Below are 24127 nucleotides of genomic sequence, written 5' to 3'. Positions count from 1 at the left end.
GATCTAAGGAAGGGTGGGTGGCACAAGGTAACAGGGAGGCAGTTCCAAGAGCAAGGGCAATAGTTTCATTCATCTGGAATGTAGTTGTAAACAAAATTTTGACTATTTTAGGAAGGGTTTAAGATGAAACCTTGCAGTTGAGTTTGAGGAAAAACAATTACTTTTTTATTAATAGTTGGTAGTTTTGACAAGTTAATTCCTTTTCAGAAACTCATCAATCCTCTATTATTTTTATCTTCATGCAGTGTATTGTGTGTGTGTGTTTTGGGCACCAAGGGGAAAATAAAGGTGCGCAGATTAACTTCCATACTAGAGTTTTAGTTTTACTTCCCTCCCGTCTTCCCCTCCCATCCCGAACATCAAAGGTCTCTTCTAACTTTGAAGGTATTCTGGAGATTTTAAGTTGTTACCTGCAAACTCTAGAGCACCCTACCTTTACCCTTTCATGGGCTCAAGGCATAACCTAGTTGGTTAATTTAGGCACCCCCACCTTTTCCCAGTACCTAGGGCTCTGGGCAAAAGGCAACTGCCCTTACCCAGTTCCTAGGGTCCTAGGGCTCAGGGCATAATCTTCTGCGGGTTTGCAGGTCCTTTTACCAGTGAAAGAGCCTTACACAGCAATACCCATAACCTCTATTTATTAACAGTTACCAAAACAGAATACGCTCACTATGCATACAGTGCTCACCACTCCCAATAAAGCAGACAAACTTTTCTTGGTGGCCAGTCAAGATTAGATCGTCCAGGGCACCAGCTTCTGCACAGTATGATTGCCAGGGTGTTGAGGTCTGGCGCTTCTGATCTTGGGCTGTGTCCTGGAGTTAGGTTTCAAAGAACTTCCTTTTGGACCCATTTATGTAGTTAAATCTTGTGTCCTTCTTAGCTATACCTTAACCAATCATTTTAAACTAAAATACTACAAAGCTGTATTTTTTACCAGTCCTAGTCCATTACAACACAGTTCTTTAACTCATCATTCCTCAGCACCTTAGTTGAATTAAATCTTGCAAAATTAGTTATGCAACAGACAGAAACAATGAAAGAATCACAGAGACCATACAGATAAAAAATAGAGAAGTAGGGATCATAAAGGCAAAACAATAGGAGTATAGATTTCATAATCACAACTGTTGATAAGTGGTTTCTTGCCCGACAGAATACAATCAAACAAAGTTTTCTTTAAACATCTTAAGATCTGTTTCCTTATCTGGTGATGGTGGGTACTATCAGGATGGGAGCGCCTTCTTAACAGACCGATTTTACATTGTTTTGGTGCAATTTAGATGGAATGTGAGGATGTGACTCTCTGCTTCTTAGCTTATGGCTCCTGCTGCTTACTGCAGAAAAGGGCCTCAGACCTTACAAAGTAGTTACGGATTGTATCTAGATTTTATAAAGTATTTGGTCCTTAGTACAGACATTGCTGCTATGAATTTGGGAAGGACTTCTATTTGAATAGGACTATTCCCATTTAAGGATGGGGGGAGGGAGAGAGAAGATTTTGGCACTTAACATTTCAAATAATTTAATCAAATTTGTGTATAAAACAGTGACTTGGATATCCTATGTACAATCTAAAACTGTAATTTTTCCAAACTCATAGTTTCATAGGGTTTAAGGTCAGCAAGGACTGTTAGATCATCTAGTCTGAGCTCCTGTATATCTCAAGCCATTACATTTTTCCCAGATATTTCAATATTAAGACCAAATACTTTAGTTAGGCCAGGTCTACACTGTAAACTTACATCCGTATAACTATGTTGCTCAGGGGTGTAAAAAATCCACATCACTGAGCAATGCAGTTATACCCCGGCGCAGATAGCGCTGTGTCAACAGGAGGGCTTCTTCCATCAACATAGTTCCTGAAGTTCTTATGGGGGTGGATTAACTGCTGGCAATTCTCTGAACAACTTCAGAGTACTGGTCCACACCTTCTGGTGTCCTCTCTCCAGCTGTGGACAATCTCTGATGCTTCAGAGGAGGGTGGGGAGGAGAGGGAGACAAACAAAGCAACCTAGTTACGTCTGGACAATTGTGCATTGGGTGAAAAAAAATCCTTTCTGCCCCCTGCAGGTGACCAGATGAAGCATGAGATTTGATTATAGTTAAGGCTCTGTGTTTGTCATAGAGGTCACGGAAGTCATGGTTTCCGTGACTTCTGCAACAGCCCTGTGTGGCTGGCCCAGGAGCCGTCTGAGCAGCTCAGGCAGCCCCTGGGCCAGGTGCACTGGCTGCTGCTGGGGCAGTCTCGGAGGCCCCCTTGCCCCTCAGCAGCAGGAGTTTGGGCGTGGGGGGGAGGTAAGGGCTTGGGGTGTGGGGCAGTGCTTACCTTGAGTGGGGGGCTCCGCTCCCTCAGCTCCCCTAGCTCCAATGGGAGCTGCAGAACCACGGGTTGGGGGAGAGCGGAGGCAGCACGTGGATTAGGGAGCTGCTGTTGCCGCTTACCAGGAGCTGGGTAGGGAGCCAGCCCCAGCAACCCCCTGGCCCAGCACCCTCAGCTCCCCTCTGGGCCGTGACTCGCCTCCCAAGAACCCGTGCCCGCCTCCCCAGTACCTGCAGCCCTGCCCCCCTTCCCAGCGCCCACAGCACCCCTCCGCTTTGTCTAGCTTCAAATTCCATCCATTGGATCTTGATATACCTTTGTCTGATAGACTGAAAAGCCCATTATTAAATGTTTGTTTCCTATGTAGTTACTTACAAACTGATCGAGTTACCCCTTAACGTTTTCTTTGTTACGCTAAAGAGATTGAGCTCCTTGAGTCTATCACACTTAAGGCATATTTTCTAATCCTTTAATAGTTCTCCTGGCTCTTTTCTGAACCCCCTCCAATTTATTGAAAAGCAGAAATTACAATTCTTTGTTAAGTATTCAAACCAAGTATACAGTTCTTTGGTAAGTATTCTTGATATTTGGTAATCAAGATCCAGATTAACTAGACTTTATTGTACTTAAAATAAAATTAAATATGAACGCTCAATAGTTTAATGGGTTTACAATTTTCTTTGTAGAGGAAACGAGCTTGGGATGCTGAATGTACGTCTTTTCCGGATGAGACACCTCTAGCGTTGAGAAAAGCAAATGTTGGGACAGCAGTGGCTACTTCTTCCATTTCCAGCGCATGGCTTAAATGTGGCGATGGATTTCAGAGCACTTCCATGCTTGAGGTAAAATTCTGGTTAACCTGTGGTGTAGGCTAGAGATGCAAACTGATGATCATAAGCCTTCCCCCGCTAAATTAGCTTTTTATGCACAATCCAAAAATAACAAACCTGCTGTTTATAGCAAACATACAACAAACCCTTGAGGCTTTAATGTGGCTTGTAGCTCCTCTCCCAAAATTTCCATCAGTTGAAATTTCATGTGTTCCATCTCTTCTCCCCATGTTTGCTTATATTGTCAGTTGTCCTTCTCCTCTTGGAACACCACTCAAAAGTTGTGTCAACAGCATATTGTTGAGTTGACAAGGTAAGCAGAACTGGAAAACAAGGCTGCACAGAATTGGTTTTCATTCCAAAGTGTAATTCTCTCTGCACATGATGGTATCTTACACTTATCCTGGTCAGTACCTTTCATCTGGAAAGAGCTCAAACATTTCCAAACTATATTTATAGTATCAAAAAATAATTTCATCCATTCCTGGGATGCAATACAGTAGCTGTTTTAAAGTTCACAGCAACACTCAACAACAGTTCACGGCGTATTTCAGTTGATAGTTCAGTTTTATGTCTCATTCAAAATGGCATTTGCAGTACCTTTACGTCTATTACCTCACTGCGATGCAGAGTGACCAGATGTCCTGGTTTTATAGGGGTAGTCCGATTTTTGGGTCTTTTTTCTTAAATAGGCTCCTATTACCCCCTCCCCACCCCATCCCGATTTTTCACACTTGCTGTCTGGTCACTCTACTGGGATGTTTGTTCAATTCTGGCTGAGATTGAAGGAATGCTATCTACTGAATCTCCAACTCTGCATCTTCTTGCATTTGGTTTTTCCCCTGTAGTCTCTTATCCAAGTACTGGCCAGGCCCATTCGTGCTTGGTTTGTGAGATTTTTATAAGAGCAGAGTCAATACAACTGCATGCGTCTTTCCCTGCCCCTTTGAATATGTTAAGGATTATATTTTCCAACTTTCAGCCTGCCCTCCCACTTTGGAATTAGAGTGAAATTGGTGCCTATCTCTACCCCCCACCCCTGGTAAAATGTAATGTCAGTGCTTTGGGAAGGGAGAGTGGATATTTTCCTGACCCAGAGCAGAGATTATGCAGTTCTGAAATTGTTGTTCCTTGGGAAGAGTGTGAGGGAATTACTCAGAATCAGTAAGACTGCTTAATATATAATGCTTTTAATAGAATATAAAGCTCACTGACTTGAAAGTGAACTGCCATGTTAATGTGAATAAATAATAGTCACTGTAACATACAACTATTCTATTACCTTGTTCCTTTAATCATTTGGTGTGTGTATATAAAATATATATATCTATATTTTTTTGTCATGTAGACGTCAGAATCTTCTGAAAAGAAGTCTAGAGCTGATAAGCATCCTGGGCCACTGCTTACCTCTGCTGAAGGCACACTAGGTACTATCACTATTTCACATTAACACTGTAAAAGCATCTATCAGTTTGCATTGTCCATAGAAGTTTTCTGAGTTCTTATCTGTGACATCAGCTGCTTCCACCTACTGGCATAGTCTATGCATACAGAGGGTGATCTCTCGAAGAAATAGAACTGATCCTATCCCACTTGCACCTGCATTCCTGGTCTCCCTCTCCCCTGATCTCCAGATAGAGATCCTGAAGGGAGGCGGGAACCTTGGCCACTGCTTTTGTATGTGCAAAAGGAGCTCTACTAATGCTTCATATATTGTACACTTCATATCCTGCCAGGAATAGTATTTTTAAAGTTTTTTCACAGTTTTAAAAAAAAACAACGCTTAAAGTGTTTAGATGGAAGGTGAGGCAGTGGTGTACGCCACTTGGAGACAGATAAATAAGGAGACTAAAGGTGGAGCTGGGGGGAAAAGAAAATGGACCCTATCAGCTGGATTGACAGCAGCAGCACCGCTGCTTTCATATCCTTTTCCCTTTATGTGAGGACACCCAGTATAGCAGCATGGAGCAACTTCTATCATGATAGGAATTGCAAAAATAGATGCAGCCATAACAGTAAATTTTTAAGGGATGATTTGAATTTACAGTTCAAAAAGAGCCTAGATATGATGTAAAATAAGTTCTAATTTGCGTGTGTGTGTGTGTGTGTGTGTATACACACACACATATATATATAATATATAAAATATGGCAATACACCTTATTCCAAAAAAGCCCTAGACTTAATTTAGGAATGCAATGAGCCATTGATGAAATGCAGCTACCTCTGGTAGAACATGTCAGTGTTACTATGCACTCTTAGAAGAGTTACATATTGGTTTACAATTAAAAAGTGAAGAATAATGCTGTATCTAGGTGAAACTTCAGGAGAATTTAAATTATAATTCCATGAGAAGGAGTTTGATCAGTTGGCCAGTGATAGCACTCCATTCATGTACAAAATGTGCTGGGATAGTGGTTCCCTAACCTCCTAGCCTCCATTGCCAATCAAAGTCCCCTCTTCCTTATAGATGCAAGGTAGGGAAGCTACTGCTGCAGACTCTTTCCACTTTTCCTCACAGGAGTTTGAAACCCCCACAGATTTTGCAGGCTCTCTTCAGGTGTGTCACTTCTACCCCCTTGCCTCCAGTCTTGCCTTTGTCTCTCTATCTGCTCCAGAGGCTCTGCTGCCTCCGCTGGGTTCCCTGAGTTAAAAATAAGTAAGATAATGGGCATCTCTTCTACATCCTATCTTGAAGTTCAAAATTATGCTTTTCCAGATTTTTGAAAGGAATCTGTGTTGCGGGTGGGAGAAGGTGATTTTGGTGTTTTCCTCCAGTACCGATACCCAACAATTGGATTTTTCAGAATGAGAAATCAGACTTCAAAGTGGAAGGAAGTAAGAGATCTCATTTGCTTGTGCCTGCCTGCTCTGTAAACTGAAATTCATTGTGCTACTAAGCTGTAATCCTCTTCCTTTATATGCATTAATAATAATGGGTAAAAGGTATTTTGGAATACCCATCAGTTGTCTTTACTTTATCTCTGAAAAAATGTTGGTTTCACCAGTTGTCTGTGAATGAATAGTTGTTCTTAGTTACTCCTGAACAGTTTAATTGCCTTTTCTAATTTTGCTATGACAGTGAAAGGCTCTACAATTCTGCATCTTAACTTTTGTTGTTATGATTAATGGTGACACATTATTAGTTTTTGTGTAAATTACCACACATACTTTTAAAAAAAAAAAAAATCCAAGAACGGATTTTACTTTGAGACTTTAAATACTGTATTTGAAGTGTCTCTGCAGAGATGGAGCCTGTGATCTAGAGGAATGAGCAGGGGACTGTGTCAAGATTTCTAGTCCTGGCTCTGCTACTGACTTGCTCTGTGGCCTTGGCCAAGTCATGTGACCCCTCTGCCCCACATTCTCTTTCTAGAAATGGAGATGCTAATACTGGCCTCACAGAGTTGTAATGAAGATAGATAATGCTTTGTATTTTAAAAGTGTAAGTGGTAATGCTGTAATATTTTAGTATTAAGTGTGGATACTCAAATAGTTGCACCTGATATTGGGGGGACAGGATTTATGATTTATTTCAGCTCAAAAAGAATGCAAGTTTAATTTTAAATTCACTAGTTTAGAAACTCCTATTGATTTGATATTGTTATATACTAACACTGTCTCATACTCTCTGATAGGAGTTTCTACTGCTGAGAACCCAGAGGAGTTTGCGGACATAGTATGGAGCTCTAGTGGAAGCGACTTGTCAGATGATGAGAATAAAATATTGATTTCAAGGTTGTATAACCAAAAGAGTCATGATTCCAAAGCACAGAAATCTTACAGCAAAAATAACTTATTGTCAGAGGACAGGAGTAGTGAAGGTGAGTTCAAATGTTTTGCAAGTGCTTTTTGGAAAGAAATCCTGTGTTTGCTGGATTTTAAATATTTTATGGGAAAATCATTTGAAGTTATTGCAAAATGTTACAGCTCTGATCCTGCTCTAATTAAAGTTGGTGGAAAAATTCCTTCTAACTTCTGTGGGAGCCAGAATGGGCCCTAAACAGCATTAGCAAAAGTGAACTATATACTAAAGTATGAAGGGTGGAATGGCGAGGGATAATACTTGTCCAATATAAATAAAAATTATTTATAATATATTGAAATAGGATGACCTACTCTTTATAGGATGGTACACTAACTCCTTTGTCCATGCTGTTTGTGGAGATGTGAACCCCCAGGCCTTCAGTCCCCACACAACCAGTGGTGCTACTGCCTGCTTTTACCGAGGGCTTGATTTCTCCCCATTACCCTCCTGCAGATACAGCTGGTGGTAAATGGCACTTCCTATGCCTATCTGGTAAATCAAGCCTAGATTTCCATATAGAGTATTCCTGCAATTCTCTACATCTGATATTTTTATCAATTTTTATTGCTCACCTGTGTACACCGTTCATATATAGTACACCATGGTTCTTTGAGTTTTTGGTCCAATGAAAGGTTTTCTCTCTGACTTAATAAGTTTTCTGTTGGGTTAATTGTTCTCTGCCCCCAGTGTCTAAAGAGAGACAAAACTGTAATTAAAGAAGAAAAAAAGCTATGCTTTGTGCACAAATTTGTAACTCTTCACCTAAATATTAACAACCAGAGCAGAATTAATCTGAATGAACCCATGTGCTACTCTTGCATATTCTTCTCTGATCTACATTAACTGTCTGTGGGTGGAGAACCAAAGGTAAAGAAATAAGCATCTAATCATTTCCTTTGGTAATATACTGCTTTAAAATATCAGGTAATTACAGTAAATATATATAGTGAAAAATGAAAAGTGTGGTACAAATCTAGCCTTGCCAATGGTGGAACAAAATTAATACTTTTAATAAACATGGGGTTTCTCTTCCTTGAATATAAACCACCAGGGTGTAGTGGATTGCGAGGGTGGAGAGGGTTTTTTAATTTGATTTTTAGCATGTGTGTGTGTGAGAGAGAGAGAGAAAGAGAGAAATAATTTTGAACTGTACATTTTTTCTAATTCAAAAAAGCTTCTGAACCTTTGACTTTTCTCTAAAATAATTAATAAACAGCAACCAGATTTCTAAATAGTTGACATTTTTGTTTCTTGCTTATATCACTTTTTCCTCCTCAAAATAGTACTCTGTGCTTGGGGCAACTATCCCCTACAGCAGTGTTTCTCAAACTGGGGGCCCCAACCCAAAAGTGGGTCACAAGACTGTTGTGTGTGTGTGTGTGGGGGGGGGGGGGGGGTCACAATAGCTGCTGCTGGCTGGATGCCCAGCTCTGAAGGCAGCACCCCTGCCAACTGCAGCACAGAAGTAAGGGTGGCATGGTATTGCGGGGAGCTTGTCACTTTTTGGGGATTGTCATCACAGCTTGAAATATTTTAAAAGGGGGTTTCAGCAAAAAAAACAAAACATGAGAACCCCTTCCCTACTGAATAGTAGTTGCCAAGCTGGTGGCTTCTAAGACATACAAAATCACTTTATTTTGTAATATTCTATATGCCCAGGCACTGAACAGTTAGCAAATTCAGTCAAGGATCGATGTGACTAGAACAAACTGATTTCTTCTTCTTCTTTGAGTAGTGTCCCCCATGGGTGCTTTGCTTCAGGTGAGCAAGCACCTCTCGAGCCCTTGATTAGAGATTTTCCTTTAGCAATGTCTGTTTGGCCCACACACATGCTATATACAAGCTCGTGCTGCACTCCAAGGGTATGTAGGGTTGCACATGTGAACTGCCCTCAGTTCCTTCTCTACCCCTCAACCTGAGATGGAGCGCTAATGTGTCTGCCTCATGTGTGCCTCAGTGTGTTTTGTGGTTTTTGTTTATTGGTAGTATAGAATTAGTTGTAAGAGGTTTCAGTTTTTCCTCTTTCCCCAGTTTTTCCTCCCCATTTTTCCTGGGGACTTTATTTGGCCTGGCTGGACTTACCAGCTTTCAAATGCTGCCTCTCCTGGCAGGAGACTATCCCAATCAGCAACAGCCACTCTAGTGTATCCATTGCCTGGGAGAGTCCTATATCTCCCAAATGGGTAACTTTTTGTGTGGCTCTTAAAATCTGGAGCTCCGAAGAATCAGGAGACTAAACTGAAGCTGCTGCTGGGATCACTCCCCTCAACCCACTTTCAAGTCAGGTCAGGAGACTCCCTCCCTGTACATCTGTCTCCAAACAGATCCAGTGCCTGAGAAGATCTCACAGGACTAAGATAAGGCTCCAAAGAGGAGGAGCTTGGTCTCCCACCAGAAGGAGCCAGCTACCAAGAAGTCCTGATCTCCTGCTAAGTCTACAGTGTCTGAGGCCTTGACCTCTCGACATGGTGCCGTGGAAGCGAACGACCCTCCCTCCAGTACCGGCGGAGCAGGAAGATCATGGAGCACTTCGGGGAAAGATGGTGCTGGCAAGGCCCTGGTACTACTGGCCATCTATTTCAGACTTACCAATGGTGCCCTCCCACTTGACTCTATCGGTACCAACAAAATCGAAGCACCACCTTCTGCCCCGGCACCTACAAGCTACAAACCAATGATACCTCCCAAGTTAACTACTTTGTCAGTACCAACCCACTTGGTGCCACAGGAATTCCGTCAGTGTTAGACAAGCCACTGCTTATGAGTACCAAATGACTCTTGGTATCATGACCTCAGTCTCTGGATTACCACTGCTTCCTGGTACCACAGAATTGTCCAACCTTTTCTCCTGGGAGTCACCCCACTGGAGGACGTTGAATGTCTCCTTCATCCTCCTCAGTCTGTCTCCTCCTTATCAGTGTAGGGTTCCCTTACACATCATTAGAGGAACCCATACTTTAACAAAGACCCTTGCCCATGTCAGAGGTGTAGAGATCAGTCCTGAGTACTACCCCCTCTCTCGCATGGGCCTCCCCTATGGCCTTACTGGTATCCTTTGGCAGCGTATCAGCAGCAATTTGCCTGACCTCCAACTCCACTGCATCTGGAAACTGTCTGCTCCGCCAAAGCCCCAACGCAAGAAGACCTTTTCAGGAACAGGAAGCTAGGGTGGACAAAGAGGCTACCCCTTAAATCCCTATTTCATCTTTGTCTCTGGATGAGAGAGTCATGCCTCCGCCACCATGAATAGCTGACAGTTTTCATCAATTCCAGGTCCTTGTGAAGAGGATGGTGGACACACTCCAGATTACCTCCTCAAGAGGTAAACAGTCGCATCACAAGCTCGAGGACATTTTGCAGCTGGTGACACCCATCCAAGTTGCATTACCCATTAATGAAATGTGCCTGGATCTGTGCACTGAAGCTATAAAGCCCATTGTGTATATAGCCCATCAGATTCAAATCTCAGCTATTTTGTCTTCCTGGAGTTCAGAATGTCACTGCTAATATTCTCAGCAGGTGCTTCTTCCAGGACTATGAATGTGAGTTTGACTCCCAAATCCTTCCTGGGGTATTCCAGAGGTCGGGAATTCCACAGGTGGACCTATTCATCACATCCAACAATGGGAAGTGCCCTTTATCCTGCTCAGGAGGCGGCGTAGGTCGCCTCTCTTTGGGAGATGCTTGTCTCCTTCCTTTGACAAAGGGCCTGTTCTACGCATTCCCTCCAACACCACTAATTCTAAGAGTGATAAACAAGATCAGGCAGGACAAAGCCAGGTTTATCCTCATAGTACTGACCTTGCTGAGGCAAACTTTATATCCTTACCTGCTTCACCTGTGTCTCCAACTGGTGCTCAGACTTCTGACAGCCTCTCATCTCTCCCAGGGCCTGGGCCATGTGCTTCACCTGAAACTGGGGGGGGGGGGTGTCCATCTTCAAGCATGGCTCCTAGATGGTTCACGGGATTAGAATCCACCTGTTCGACAGGAGTACAAGTATTACTAAACAGTAGAAGGAAGTCAACGCGAATTATTTACCTTCAGAAATGGAAGAGATTCAACCACTGATGTCAGTCACTGGCTTCTGCCTGAATCTTTTCTGCTCTCAGCTATCTTGGATTAATTACTGGACTTAAACCTGATTTTTTTTTAAAATCAATTAGCTCTATTAAAGTTAACCTCACTGCGATATCAGTTTTTTTTCATTCCCCACTAGTGGAGTTTTCTGTTTTTGCACATCCCATGCCCTTAAGATTTATTAAGGGTCTGGGGAGTCTAGCTCCAGGTTAAGGATCTTACTCTGACTTGGGATCTCAACCTGGTACTTAGGTTCAAATGGAAGTCCCATAAAGCTATCTATGATGACCTGCTCCTTGCTTCACTTATCTATGAAGATGGTCTTTCTAGTAACTATCATGTCAGCCCACAAGTTTGAAGAAATTGGATGTCAGACCTCACACCATTTACAATATTTTTCAAGGATAAGGTCTTCCTACAGTTGCACCCAAAGTTCTTACCTAAGGTGCTGTTGGATTTCTATCTTAATCAGTCTATTCACCTACTGGTATTTTTTCCTAAACCACATAAATTTCAGTGGGAGACTTCTGTTTATATGTTAGATGTACATTTGGCATTGGCCTTTTATCTGGATAGGACCAATCAGTTTCGGAATCACCTAGACTCTGTGTCCATTGCAGAATAATCAAAGGGACCACAGTCTTTTGAAATGGATTGCTGGGTGTATTGCTGCTTGCTGTGATGCAGATGGTGTTTTGCATCCCCAAAGGATTATAGCTCTCTCTATCAGATCACAAGCAACTTTCACAGCGTTACTCAGAAACATTCCAGTTTCAGAGATATGCAGAGCTGCTCCTTGGGCTTCAGTGCATACCTTTTCTAAACAAAGTGCCTTGGTCTATGCTGTTAGATCTGATGCGGCACTTGGTTCTACTGTACTGTCTTCAGTCTTGGCCTTGATACTGCTTGGGAGTCACCAAAGGGACACTAGTTGAAGAAGAAGAAAAGGCTACCCTCAGCTTGTGCAGTAATTGTGGTTCGTTGAGATGTATGTCTCTACCAGTGCTCCACCACCTGCCCTCCTTCCCCTCTGCTTTGGACTGTTCTTGTTGAACACTCAGATAGAGAAGGAACTGTGCGAAGTTCACCTGTGCAGCGCTATATGTGCTTGGAGCATGGCAGGAGGTTGTAAGAGCACATATGGGGGATAAACTGACTCTGCTAGTGGAAAAATCCCCAATCAAAGGCTTCAGAGAAGCATGCCCACCTCAGATGGAGCACCCATGGTGGGGGACACACATCTCAAAGAACCACAGTGGCTGCACAAGGTGAGTGACCTCGTCTTTTATTTCCTGCATGGTTTGGGGAGGGCGGGGGAATTATCTTGTGTGCTCAAGACCACTAGAAGACCTCCTTTCCTCCACGCCCTCTATCAGTTCACTTACCAGTTCTGTGAACTACCTTTACTCTGACTGGGGTCAGATACCATTAGTATGCAATTTTGTAGTAACTTTCTTTGGTTCTCAATGTTCCTTTCTAACTCCCATGTCTCCAGACATCAGCATGAACAGCGTGTGTTTAACAGAGTGTGTTAAAACCAGCAGGATCTTATTAAAGGGGAAAAGGCAAAATACCACATTTATTGTGGATACAGAAAGAATCATAGTAAGCAGTTAGTTATAGCTATAACATTCCATTCAATCTCATATTTATTCACACGTTCATTCATACAAACACACACACACACAGGTTCTGCAAGGTTGTTATCATAGTTACCAGCCTTAGAGTTGCTCATGCCAAGCCACTGGCCAGGTGGCCTGGACATGAGGAGGGAGCAGGGCCTTGTCAGATGCTCATCTGATACTCCTGGAAGTTGGTTTGCAGAATCGGACCCCAAAGTTCTCACTTTCTAAAGTCCATTTTTATAGGAATTTCTTCCTATGCCAGTCTATGGGAATTGCTTCATCATGCTGTTGCTGAATCAATCAGCAGATAGCACGTTCCTGACTGCTCCATGCTGCTAGATGTTATCTTGTTCTTTGGTTCTCCCATTCTTGAGGCTGTTGGGTGGATTCCAGTCTGCCCTCCGGGGGTTCTCTGGTTATTTCCACTTGACGCCTTCTTCAGCCGATGGACACTGGATTCTTAGGCTGGCACCTCCCTGATCATTCAGTTATTATCCACACCAAGCATCCATGCACATACGTCCTCTATCTCTATTTTAATCACAATTGTTAATACAACAAAAGGGCGGGGAGTCTCTGGGTGCTGTTTCTGTTGTTACAGAGTATTGCTTTGAGTCTCTCTCTGTGTGAATTGCTTTGAGAACAGACTCTGTCTTAGAATGTACTAACGCAATTAGCAGCTTGCAGATTTCACACATAGAGGGTGAGAAACAGTACCAAAAACCAAGGGACCTCTTAATTAGTAATACCCTGGAATTTAAACTATGGGGAATCAAACTCATTTGTGATTTTAATACAGAACTTCTTTAATATGATCCAACAAGTGCTGCTACCTCAGCCTGCTTTCTCACACATACAAGAAAGTATATTCATATCGTTTTCAGCTTTGACCAATTCCACAACTCCTTATTTGTTCTAACCATGCTGCTTCCTTTTGACCTCCCCCCTAGATTTAAAACCTCACATGGACTTACTTTACAAACAACGGTGTGTCTACTCTCTCTCCATTCAAGCAAGTGTAGTCAGAATGGAGCTAAAAGTGTGTTTATATGCTTTGCAAGCAAGACAAGATCCTTCCCCTCAGGAGTTTACAATCTCAGGCCTGATCTACACATAAAACATAGGTTGATTAAGCTCTGTCACTCATGGGTGTGAAATATTCACACCCTGAGCATCGTGGTTAAGCCCAGCTAATCCCCGGTGTAGACCACTCGGTGAACTGAAGAATTCTTCCATTGATCTAGCTACTGCCTCTCAGAGGGGTGGTTTAACTGCAGCGACAGAAAAACTCCTTCCACTGCTGTAGCAAGTGTCTATACTATAGTGGCGTAACTGCAGCTATGGTGCTCTAGCACTTGTAATGTAGACAAGCTATTAGATCCTGATCCTGCAATTTACTGCACGGGGAAGGGAAGACTGCTGCAACAACATAGAGCCCCTCTGACTTGAAAAGATCTTGAAATGGGATCAACATGAGTAGACCCTTATGTCTGATGCAGTCCCATTAAAGTAAATTAGATTCCATGTATTTTTAAAAATTGCATATGGAAATAGTCAGTCTGTCATCTTGAGATTTGCCTCCACAAAAGTTAGCATTTACCTGCTATTTAATTTTATAACTGTACTGTTTAGCTCTGCAAAGTATATTAGAATTGAGCTTTTTATGGAAGATGCTATCAAAGTTGTTTTGTGTGTTATGGAAAGAGTAAGAAAAATATCGGTTGAATGTACATAAAATAACATCACTTAGATTTTTGAATGAGAGATAATTTAACAGCATGTTTACTGTCAGTGTTGAATTCATAGTTATAAATAACACACAGACTTATTAAGAAAAATGTCTTTAATTTTAAAAAATACTTTAAGGTGAACCACAGTTCATTGACTGGGAGAAGGACAGTGATCCTGGGGATGGTGGTGATGAATGCAATGGATCAGGAAAAGATGACAGTGCATTGGACATATCAGACTCTGATTCCTGTGCAAGCAGTAATTCTCTGCCTGTTGAAGAGAAGGAAGGTGAACTTCCTAAGGTGAGAAAATGTTTCTGCTTAAAAAAAACCAAAACATAACCGTACAGCATATTAAGGTTTGGAAGAACTGATTTGGGTGGGACATGAGGTTTTTTGTTTTTGTTTACCTCTTCTCCCTAAAAGAGAGCTTCACAAACAAGAATATTTCAAATTCTCATTCTTCCCCAAACCTACAGCTAGGTAAGCAGTATGGTCAGTGAATAGAGTAGTCGACAGGGCATCTTGTAGTTATTAAATCATCACATGAGATCTGATTTAGAAAATAAAATCATTAATTTATAAGAAAGTTGTACAATGTCTTGTGCAGTTTCAGTGGCATGGATTTTTGCCTTAAAGTAAGAGTGCTGTGCTAAAACGGACTGTTTCAGTATCAGACCTTGAGGCAGCTTTCCTCTGCTAGGATAACCTGTAAGGTACACACTCTTATATAATAATAAAGGTGTGTGTGTGTGTGTATATGTGTGTGTATATATATATATATATGTGTGTGTATATATGTATATTATAATAATCAACATAGTCATAAATGAGTGGGAAAAAGGGGTAAACAGTGAGGTGGCAAAATGTGCAGTTGATACAAAATTATTCAAAATGGTGATGTCCAAAGCAGACTGCGAAGAACTACAGAGGAATCTCACAAAATTGGGCAACTGGGCAACAAAATGGCCGATGAAATTCAATGTTGATAAATGCAAAATTTTTAATGCACAGTGGAAAATATAATCCCAACTATACATACAAAATAATGGGGTCTATATTAGCTGTTACCAGTCAAAAGAGAGATCTTAGAGACATTGTGGATAGTTCTCTGAAAACATCTGCTCAGTGTGCAGTCAAAAAAGCTAACAATGCTAGGAACCGTTAGGAAAGGGATAGTTAATGAGACAGTAAATATCATAATGCAACTATTTAAATCCATCGTATGCCCACACCTTGAATACTGTGTGCAGTTCTGGTTGCCTCGTCTCAAAAAAGATACAGAAAAGGGCAACAAACATGGCTAGGGGTATGTAACAGTTCTATATGAGGGAGAGTTTAAAAAGACTGGGACTGTTCATCTTAGAAAAGAGATGACTAAGGGTGTATGATGTAGGTCTAGTTAAAATCATTAACGGTGCGGAGAACATGAATAAGCAAGTATTATTTACCCCTTCACATAGCACAAGAACCAGAGATCACCCAATAAAATTAATAGGCAAAAGGTTTAAAACAAAAAAACCCAAACCCAAGTACTACTTCACACAATGCACAATCAACTTGTGACACTCGTTGCCAGGGAATGTTGTGACAGCCAAAAGCATAACTGGGTTAAAAAAAGAATTAAGTTCCTGGAGGATAGGTCCATCAATGGCTATTAGCTAAGATGGTCAGGGATTTAACTCTATGCTTTGGGTGTCCCTAAACCTCTGACTGGCAGATGCTGGGACTGGGTGACAGGGAATGGATCACTCTAGAATTTCCTTGTTCTGTCTATTCCCTCTGAATCATCAGGCATTGGCCAGTGTCAGAAGACAGGATACTGGGCTTGATGGACCATGAGTCTGATCCAATATGGCTGTTCTTATGTTTTTTACAAAATGGTTACCTGTTTCCTCTCACAGAAGATCCATTATCCTTAGGCACCAGTTTTACAAACATTGTTTCTAAATTTGCATGCATAAATTTTAGGTGCCTGCATTTTTTGGGCGTCCCAAATCTTGGATTGGTTTGTGCCAACTTGATTTTTGTGCTTCAGCTGGGAAATTAGGTGACAATTGCTGTGCACAAATGCTCTTTGCGTGCAGAAAAACTTGATGTTCAAAATTGCACTCATAAAAATAAGCATACATATTTTAGGGGCTGGATTGAAGTAATTTCTAATATTTAGCCCTTGCATTTAAAAGTTCATAGTATTGTACAAGTATGTTCCCAGAATTTCCAGTAGAGGGTGCCAAAAATTAACTATTCAGTTTTACTTTTCAGTAACAGATTACTTGGGAATTCTAGAGAAAAATGGATTTAGAATTGTATACTCTTATGTAATTGCAAAAAGAAAAGGAGTACTTGTGGCACCTTAGAGACTAACAAATTTATTTGAGCATAAGCTTTTGTGAGCTTAATGCACTGTTGTGGCAATTAGAGATTGTGCAGGTTAAATTGTCCAAGAGGGGTTTGTGTGTGTGGGGTGGGTTTTTTTTTTTGGTATGATGAATACAGATGTCAACATCAAATCTGACATATGAGCAGACATAAGGTATGGCATGTTATTATAGACAAAAGGAAAAACAAACAGTATATCTGTAGTAATAATGATAATCCGAGTGTGAAAACAATGGGCCAAACTAAATTGCAACTACTTGCATCACTACGTCAGTTAAATCAATGGAGTCGCAACTACTTTCACCAAGACTGAATCTTGCCAAGATTATGAAAAAAGGATCTGTCTGAGAATAAGAGTTCTGTTTCCCGTCTACTAATCAGGAGTGGGGTAGAATCGCTGCCAAGTAGCAATACTTGAATAATTCATCAGACATGATGCTTCTGCTTCTGGCTAGTAGATTAAAGACAAAGGTGGAGAGGCTCCACTTCCAATATCTTGGAGAAAAGCCTAGCCCTCCTGACACCCCCTGCTATGAAGGGAAAGGTACAGGGTTGTCTACAGGGCTCTGTTCCTGAAAGCTGCTTGTGGTGCCATCTCTATTTCTCTCTTTTTATTTGGCTCTGACTAGTAAGATGTCTTATAAACTTGATGCTTCATCCCTTCTAGATGCTATAAATAGGAAGGAGCATTTCCCCCTGCAAGGGTCCCAGAGCTCGGGCTGCAGCCTGAGCCCAAACATCTACACTGCAGTTGAACAACCACTTAGCCCAATCCCTATGAGCCTGAGTCAGCTGGTATGGGGCAGCCATGGGTTTGTAATTGCCGTGTAGACGTACCCCATAGCTCTACCCTTTCTTCACCTTCCAGTTTAAGTTTTTCATCCCCTTTCAATTTCTCCAGTGCCTACATTTGTGCCCAAGAAGCAGTGAGACATTAAATGTGATTCCTGATTATTTTGGTGCTACCCACAGGGCTGAGTAGCAGCAGTGAAACTGACAAGCTTGGTTTTCATTTTTGCTGCTGTTTTACAAAGCCATGAACATTAGTGGAAACATTAGAGCTGTCTGTCTGTAGATTCAGGAAGACTGTACTGCTTTGGTTTGTTTCAAAAGGAAAGGCTATCTTCACAATCATAAGTGCTCGAAGCTTCTTTTAATAGAAATTTAAATTCTATACAACTTGATGGTTTGGGCCTCCATGTTATCTAGGAATAACTTCCCTCTCAGTGCCGACAAGTAAATTTTTCATGCTGTGCCAACTAGTAATCTTGTTATTGTTGTGGTAGAGCCCCTGAAATCAAGTGAAAACTGATAGTCATGGCAGACAAGATTACATAAATCTGTAAATAAGAATAGTTGAGGAGTTAGATAATTAATTTAATGGATACTTAGGTGTATCAGCTCTCCTCAGTTGTCAAATCATTTCCCTAATCTGACCAGCAGAGGGAGAAAGCCCCCCCCCCCCCCGGGGCAGATTTTCCCCATCCGTACTATGTCAGGAGTCAGTGGGTGATGTGCAGGTAAGTACATCCTCTCCCCTACACCCTCTTCAGAGTACCATCAGGAATCCAGGGCAATATTAATACAGAATGAACTCAAATGAACTCTCTGCACATGGAAATCCACATTAAGGAAGTTTAAAGGAACTTGGGAGTCCTAATAGCAGAGCTGGAATGGAGTGCCCCATGCCCACCTCATACAATCCCAGGAAAACACACTTAGGGTTTGTCTATACATGACAGTTGTGCCACTTTCATTATCCCAGTATAGTTAAAGTGGTACAACCCTCTCCACCCCAGTGTGGCTGTAGTTATACCAGTATAGTTTATTCCATACAGGAAAGGGGAATCAGGTATACCAGTATACAGCACCTTTTATACTGGTACAACCCCTGCATCCATGCTAGGGGTTTTACCGGTATAACTATTTCAGAAAAAAATCACACCTCTAAGCAAAATAGTTTATACTGTTACAAAAATTGTGTGTAGACCAGGACTCGGAGGATTCCTTTTCAGTTTTCCTTCTGACAGAGCTCCCTTTTGTGGAAATTTCCATGGGAGTGGTCAGTCTGGGCCATACTTTAACTCTGGGGGCTTGTTCATGCAGGAAGGTAAATCCCCAGTGTAAATTAGTGGCTTCTTATAGCTTTGGTATACTTTGCCATGTTATGCAATATTTGGGACTTGCACCCTTGTAGAAATAATTCAGGCAAACTATCTGAGGAAAAACACTACAGAACTGAGAATACAAAAGAGGTGTTTGCTATAGGAAAGCATTGTCTACAAGATTAATCTTTGCCTGTTAATTTAGTTGGTTAACACTGTAAAATGGGCAACCATTTGAGATACAATATTTGTGTAGTATTTACTAAATCTCTGAAACCTAATGGAGTGTCTGCATAATTAGAAGATTTTTTTGTGTGAAATTTATTTTCTACTACTCAGAAATGCTATACTCCATTAGGTTCTGGAGGGTTAGCAATTCTGTCAAAATATTTTTCTGCAATATTTATCCATTTTTACAGTGTGCTAGACCTCTAATTTCATGGGCCATTTTTAAAGACGAATAAGTTTGTGACTGATGCCTTCCTTGATACACCAAAAGGTTTAGTCTGAAAATTACTTCTCTCCGGTGTTTTATTACAAATCATTTTTTTAAAAACAAAAAGGAGGGTGAGGGCTTAAACAGAAATGTACAAGCTGGATGTATTACACCAGGGTGTATGTATACAGCTTTTACTTATGTGTAGGCCCTGCACTTAAAAAACAGAGGATAGGATTTTCACAGCTGCTTAACATTGGCCTAACTCTGCTCAGTCTCATTAACTTCAATGGGAGCAGAGTTAGGTCAATACACACAGTTTTGAAAATCCCACCCAGAGTTGGGTGGAGTGTGTCTTTTTTGTTTTCTTTTTGGGGAGTGGGGGAGAGACGGGGATGGAAAGGACGTGTTGCTTTTTGCTCAGATACAAAAAACCCTTTTATCTATAACTGACTTGATTTTTTTGCTTAAGAATGAAGGACAGACAATACTGATGAGGTCTGGCTCAAGAATGGTCTTCCTCAAGAACTTCCAAAGGGTCGAGGAGGCACTAGCAACCTTTTCCTTGGAGATTCTGGTGTGCAATGATGGTGACCTCCTTTCCAGTATAATTATATAATGTTTTAAGGAGGACTCTATTCCACTCAGCACAGGTCACTGCATTACAAATAGTGGTTTGAATGACCCAACCAGAATGTGGCCTTCGCTAAAAGCCTCCTCTCAGAGATAAAAGGCCTCTAATGTAATCAAAAAAGACTAATCTCTCTTAAATATTTTAAATTTTAAATATTTTCATTCCAGGGGATTAAACAGAATCTAATGTTGTTTAAATCAGATTTCATGCCTCCTACCATGCTGCCTCCTACACTAGGAACTGCCTCTCTCCATCCATGCCAAATGGCCTCCTTTTTTTCCTTCAGATCCCTTCGAAAACACTTTTCTGTGAAGTCTTCAGCATTAATCCTCCTAAAGTAGGTTAACTCTCTTATGTTAAAATATATAATGTCTGCCTCACTTGGAGCCTGGAGACTCCTCTAATGTCCTGTATGCTTAGACTATGTATTTTCTGTGTCTGGTGTGCTGCCAGATTTGCTCACTTTTTGTGACTAGTCCCATTTAGGCCAGAGAAATTTAATTACATGAATGAAGTGAGGAAAATTTGTCCCCTAAATTATGAATTTCTTGGAGCAGTGATCATATCTTCCTCTGCATGTGCTATGTAGAATAAGTGAGGCTTAATAATTATTTAAGGCAGACCCTTTGTTGCAAAACACACTTAATAAGCCTGCCTGCAGTTTATCTTTTAAATTATAACATCTAATCTGGATGCAAAAGAACCCAGCAAAAAAGCTAACTTTATAATTTGATAAAACATTTTTTCTCAAAGGAATAAATACTACCTGAAAAGGGGTTCCAAAGAGGATGGATCTAGACTGTTCTCAGTGGCAGCAGATGACAAAACGAGGAGTAATGGTCTCAAGTTGCAGTGGGGGAGGTTTAGGCTGGATATTAGGAAAAACTTTTTCACTAGGAGGGTGGTGAAACACTGGAATGCGTTACCTAGGGAGGTGGTGGAATCTCCTTCCTTAGAAGTTTTTAAGGTCAGGCTTGATAAAGCCCTGGCTGAGATGATTTAGCTGGGGATTGGTCCTGCTTTGAGCAGGGGGTTGGACTAGATGACCTCCTGAGGTCCCTTCCTACCCTGATGTTCTATGATTCTAAAACATTAACAGTTCCCAAATGGGAATCTTGTTCTAGGAGGATATTCCTTAAACTAGACCATCGCCAGGTTTTAAATGTTTCGGACTTCACTGAAATGGATTATAACTAGTATTCTAAAAGCCCTGCTGCTTTTTGGCATTGCATTGGAAATGGGAGCTTTAAATGATTTATGTAGACTAGAAAATACTCTTCTGTGCAATTGTCTTTCCTTAGTGAAGAATGTTGTGACGTTCTTCCAAATACACACCTGTGATAGTATCTGAGGCTTTCTGACCTACTAGAATTGGGGCCATGGATGAGTCAGTAATTGATATATTAGTTTATTGCTGCCTCAGTAACTTAGCTCAAAAATGACAAAATAGGAAAGTGTAGCAAGTGATTAGCTTCTCTCTCCCTTTCTGCACCCTGGTCTTGTGTGAAGTAGATTTTACATCTTTGATGGCATCCCAGAAATATCCCTCAAAGGTGAGCAGCATCTTGAGCAGCCAGTCAGACAAGTATTTTCTCTTCATTGTCTTTCACCACTATACTTTTTCTACGTGTGAAATTAAAGTTGAATCTAGCACCTATCTTGTACAATACAGTTAAAAATAGGTTATTTTAGGAAATTGACTCATAACATCAAATGGAATCTGTGTCAAGTCAGATTGATAATTTAAACATTGATAAAAGATTATTATGTTTATGTGTTGCTGCAAGCATTTATTTTGGCACCCATGTCTCTTGTATCTGGGCACCTTAAAAAGCATATATTAAGACATAGTAATAATCATAATGAGAGAGAGACCAAACACCACATTCCCCTGCTGCCTGCAGCGTTACAAGTCAGGATACCAGGATTTAATCGGCTGGGAAGGCCTGGACAAAGAGGAGCATCTTGCAGCTGTTTCTGAAAGAGTAGTTTTGCAAGGAGCAAATTTCAGAGTTATGAACCCACTATCAAGAAAGCTCTGCCTCCAGAAAAACAAATACAAACACCTCAACCAGCTTATTAGAAACTCTTATACTTCTAAAGAAATACTTTTCTATGGACAAACTGGTCTTTGACTGCAGCACGCACTAAAGTAGGCCTGTTTTCAAAACCAGTTGGTCAGAACACATCAGGTCAATAATGGTTTAGGAAGCAACTGTCACTTTGCACTCACATCAGTCAGATAAAATGATTAACTGTACAGTAACCACTTGATATAACAGAAATAATATCCTTATAATGGAACACGGTAATGGAATCAGCCTTTCTGTAGCCAGAGGAGACTTATCTTGTGACACCTGGCTTCCATTGACTTGATCAATTTAATAAAGTGTAATAGTCTATTTTTCATTTTTCAGTATAGAATATAGTCCACTCCTGGATGAGTTGCGGTAGTCTGCGGGTTATAACTGCTTTCCTTTAGGGCTCCACATTCATATTAATTGGGCCGGAGTTTGAAGGTAGCTGAAGATATAAGTTGAATCATTAGGTCTATATTGGTCTAAGGGTTGATGGTTTAAAACATTTAGTTTGGGAAGTTCAAATCTCAGCATGGCTGACTTGGTCCATTATCCTCCTGAGGTAGACAACTGGATGGTGATTATGCAAATAATACCTTGAAATCTCAAATCAGCCCTTTGTGCTGTGCATAGACATTAAATAGCTATGTTACTCTTTCTGAGAGTAGAAGTGTCTGACCAAAATTCCCTCCACCCTACACATACATATACTCTAGTTCTATAAGTTGGGTTGCTTAGAGGTGGCCACATTTCAGTTTGTTAAATATTCTGGGATGTTTTTCTATATAAATCTAAAATAGCATCCTGTGTATTATGCTATTCACATAGACTCTGTTGAATAGCAGAAGTTACTGAATGAAGTAGAGCCTAGGCCTTGATGGCGCATGCTGTTCATACTAGACCTATCTATTTTCACTGATTCAACTGGGCAAACACTTTGGCTGTTTGGGTCTACTAATCCACCAGTTCTGCTCTGTTTAACTTAAGGATTCAGTTAAGCTACATCTTCTTTCTTGCATAGCTCTGGAGAGCCACAACTTAAATGCAGCTGACAGCATAGCTATCTCTGCTTATGTGTACCAAATACCTCCCTCTCACCCCACGTTTTAAAATAACATTAAAATTAGGGTGACCATATTTCCCAAAGGGAAAACAGGACACTGCGTGAGGCTGGCCCAGGGCACCCCCTCCCCCATGAGGCTGGCCCAGGTGCTCGCCCAAGATGCCGCCACCCCCCCTCTACCCCCCCCCGCAGATTGTCACTGGTCACTTGAACCCTGCCGGCCTCCCACTCAAGGTTGTCACTGGTTGCTCAAACCCTGCTGGCCCCCATTCAAGGCTGACCCCAGCATTGGAACCCTTGCCCCCCGGTCTCCCTCTTGCATGGGGCTGGCATCTCCACTCGCGCCCCCCCCTCACATTCTGCCCCCACTGCATCCCACTTTTTTTGGACAAAAGTGGGCATTTGACCCATTTGCTCTTGCTAACTTGATCAGTTGGTAAGCGCAAATGGGACAAATGCTCACTTTTGCGCAAAAAAAAAAAAAAAAGGTAAGGATGGCTGGGACAGGGCTTAAAAAAGGGACTGTCCCGGCTAAAAGAGGATGTATGGTTACCCTAATTAAAATGGAGCTCTTTGGTTTTCCAGAGGCAGCATTCCGTGGGAGCGATCTGGAGTTTTTCAGGTTTGGATCCTCTAGGCAACAGTGACTCTGTTTGGAACACTGCAGAGGGGACTTTCTGAATATTGGGGAGAGGCAAAAGAAATTCATGCTGCTGTACCAGGCCCTCCTCTCTCTACCAACAGCAATACCAATTTATAAGTGTAGATCAGGTGTTAGTTTTTTAATTCTTGCTGTGGTGAGAAGTGGTGGAAAAGGAGGCTCATTAGCATGAATAGGGTCAGTCTGGATGGTCTGGCCTATGTGCATGATGGGTGTTTGCTATGGACTTAGTAGTATTAGAACTAAGGCTTGACCGAATGTTTTGGTTAATGATTTTAATTCCATTCTCGACCACAGAGGTTTGTGCACATCAAATTGTAACAAATGCCTGTGTCTTGGGTAGGTTTGCATTTGATCACCAAACTGTTGACA

At 41.4% G+C, this 24127-nt stretch overlaps 1 protein-coding gene across 8 annotated transcripts in view; it reads left to right on the top strand.

Annotated features, from left to right (window-relative positions):
- SPIDR (scaffold protein involved in DNA repair) overlaps positions 1–24127 on the top strand; it is a 340350-nt gene that overhangs the window by 7409 nt on the left and 308814 nt on the right. For all 8 annotated transcript variants that reach the window (XM_043539648.1, XM_043539646.1, XM_043539647.1 and 5 more), the window contains 4 exons: positions 3010–3165; positions 4502–4580; positions 6792–6977; positions 14533–14699. In XM_043539648.1, the coding sequence (XP_043395583.1) occupies positions 3010–3165; positions 4502–4580; positions 6792–6977; positions 14533–14699 (588 nt within the window). The remainder of the gene's footprint in view (positions 1–3009; positions 3166–4501; positions 4581–6791; positions 6978–14532; positions 14700–24127) is intronic.

Source organism: Chelonia mydas, chromosome 2, assembly GCF_015237465.2.
Source record: "Chelonia mydas isolate rCheMyd1 chromosome 2, rCheMyd1.pri.v2, whole genome shotgun sequence".
NCBI classification, from domain to species: Eukaryota; Metazoa; Chordata; order Testudines; family Cheloniidae; genus Chelonia; species Chelonia mydas.
Note: the sequence above shows the minus strand (reverse complement) of the source record. Positions and strands in the feature narration are given on the sequence as shown.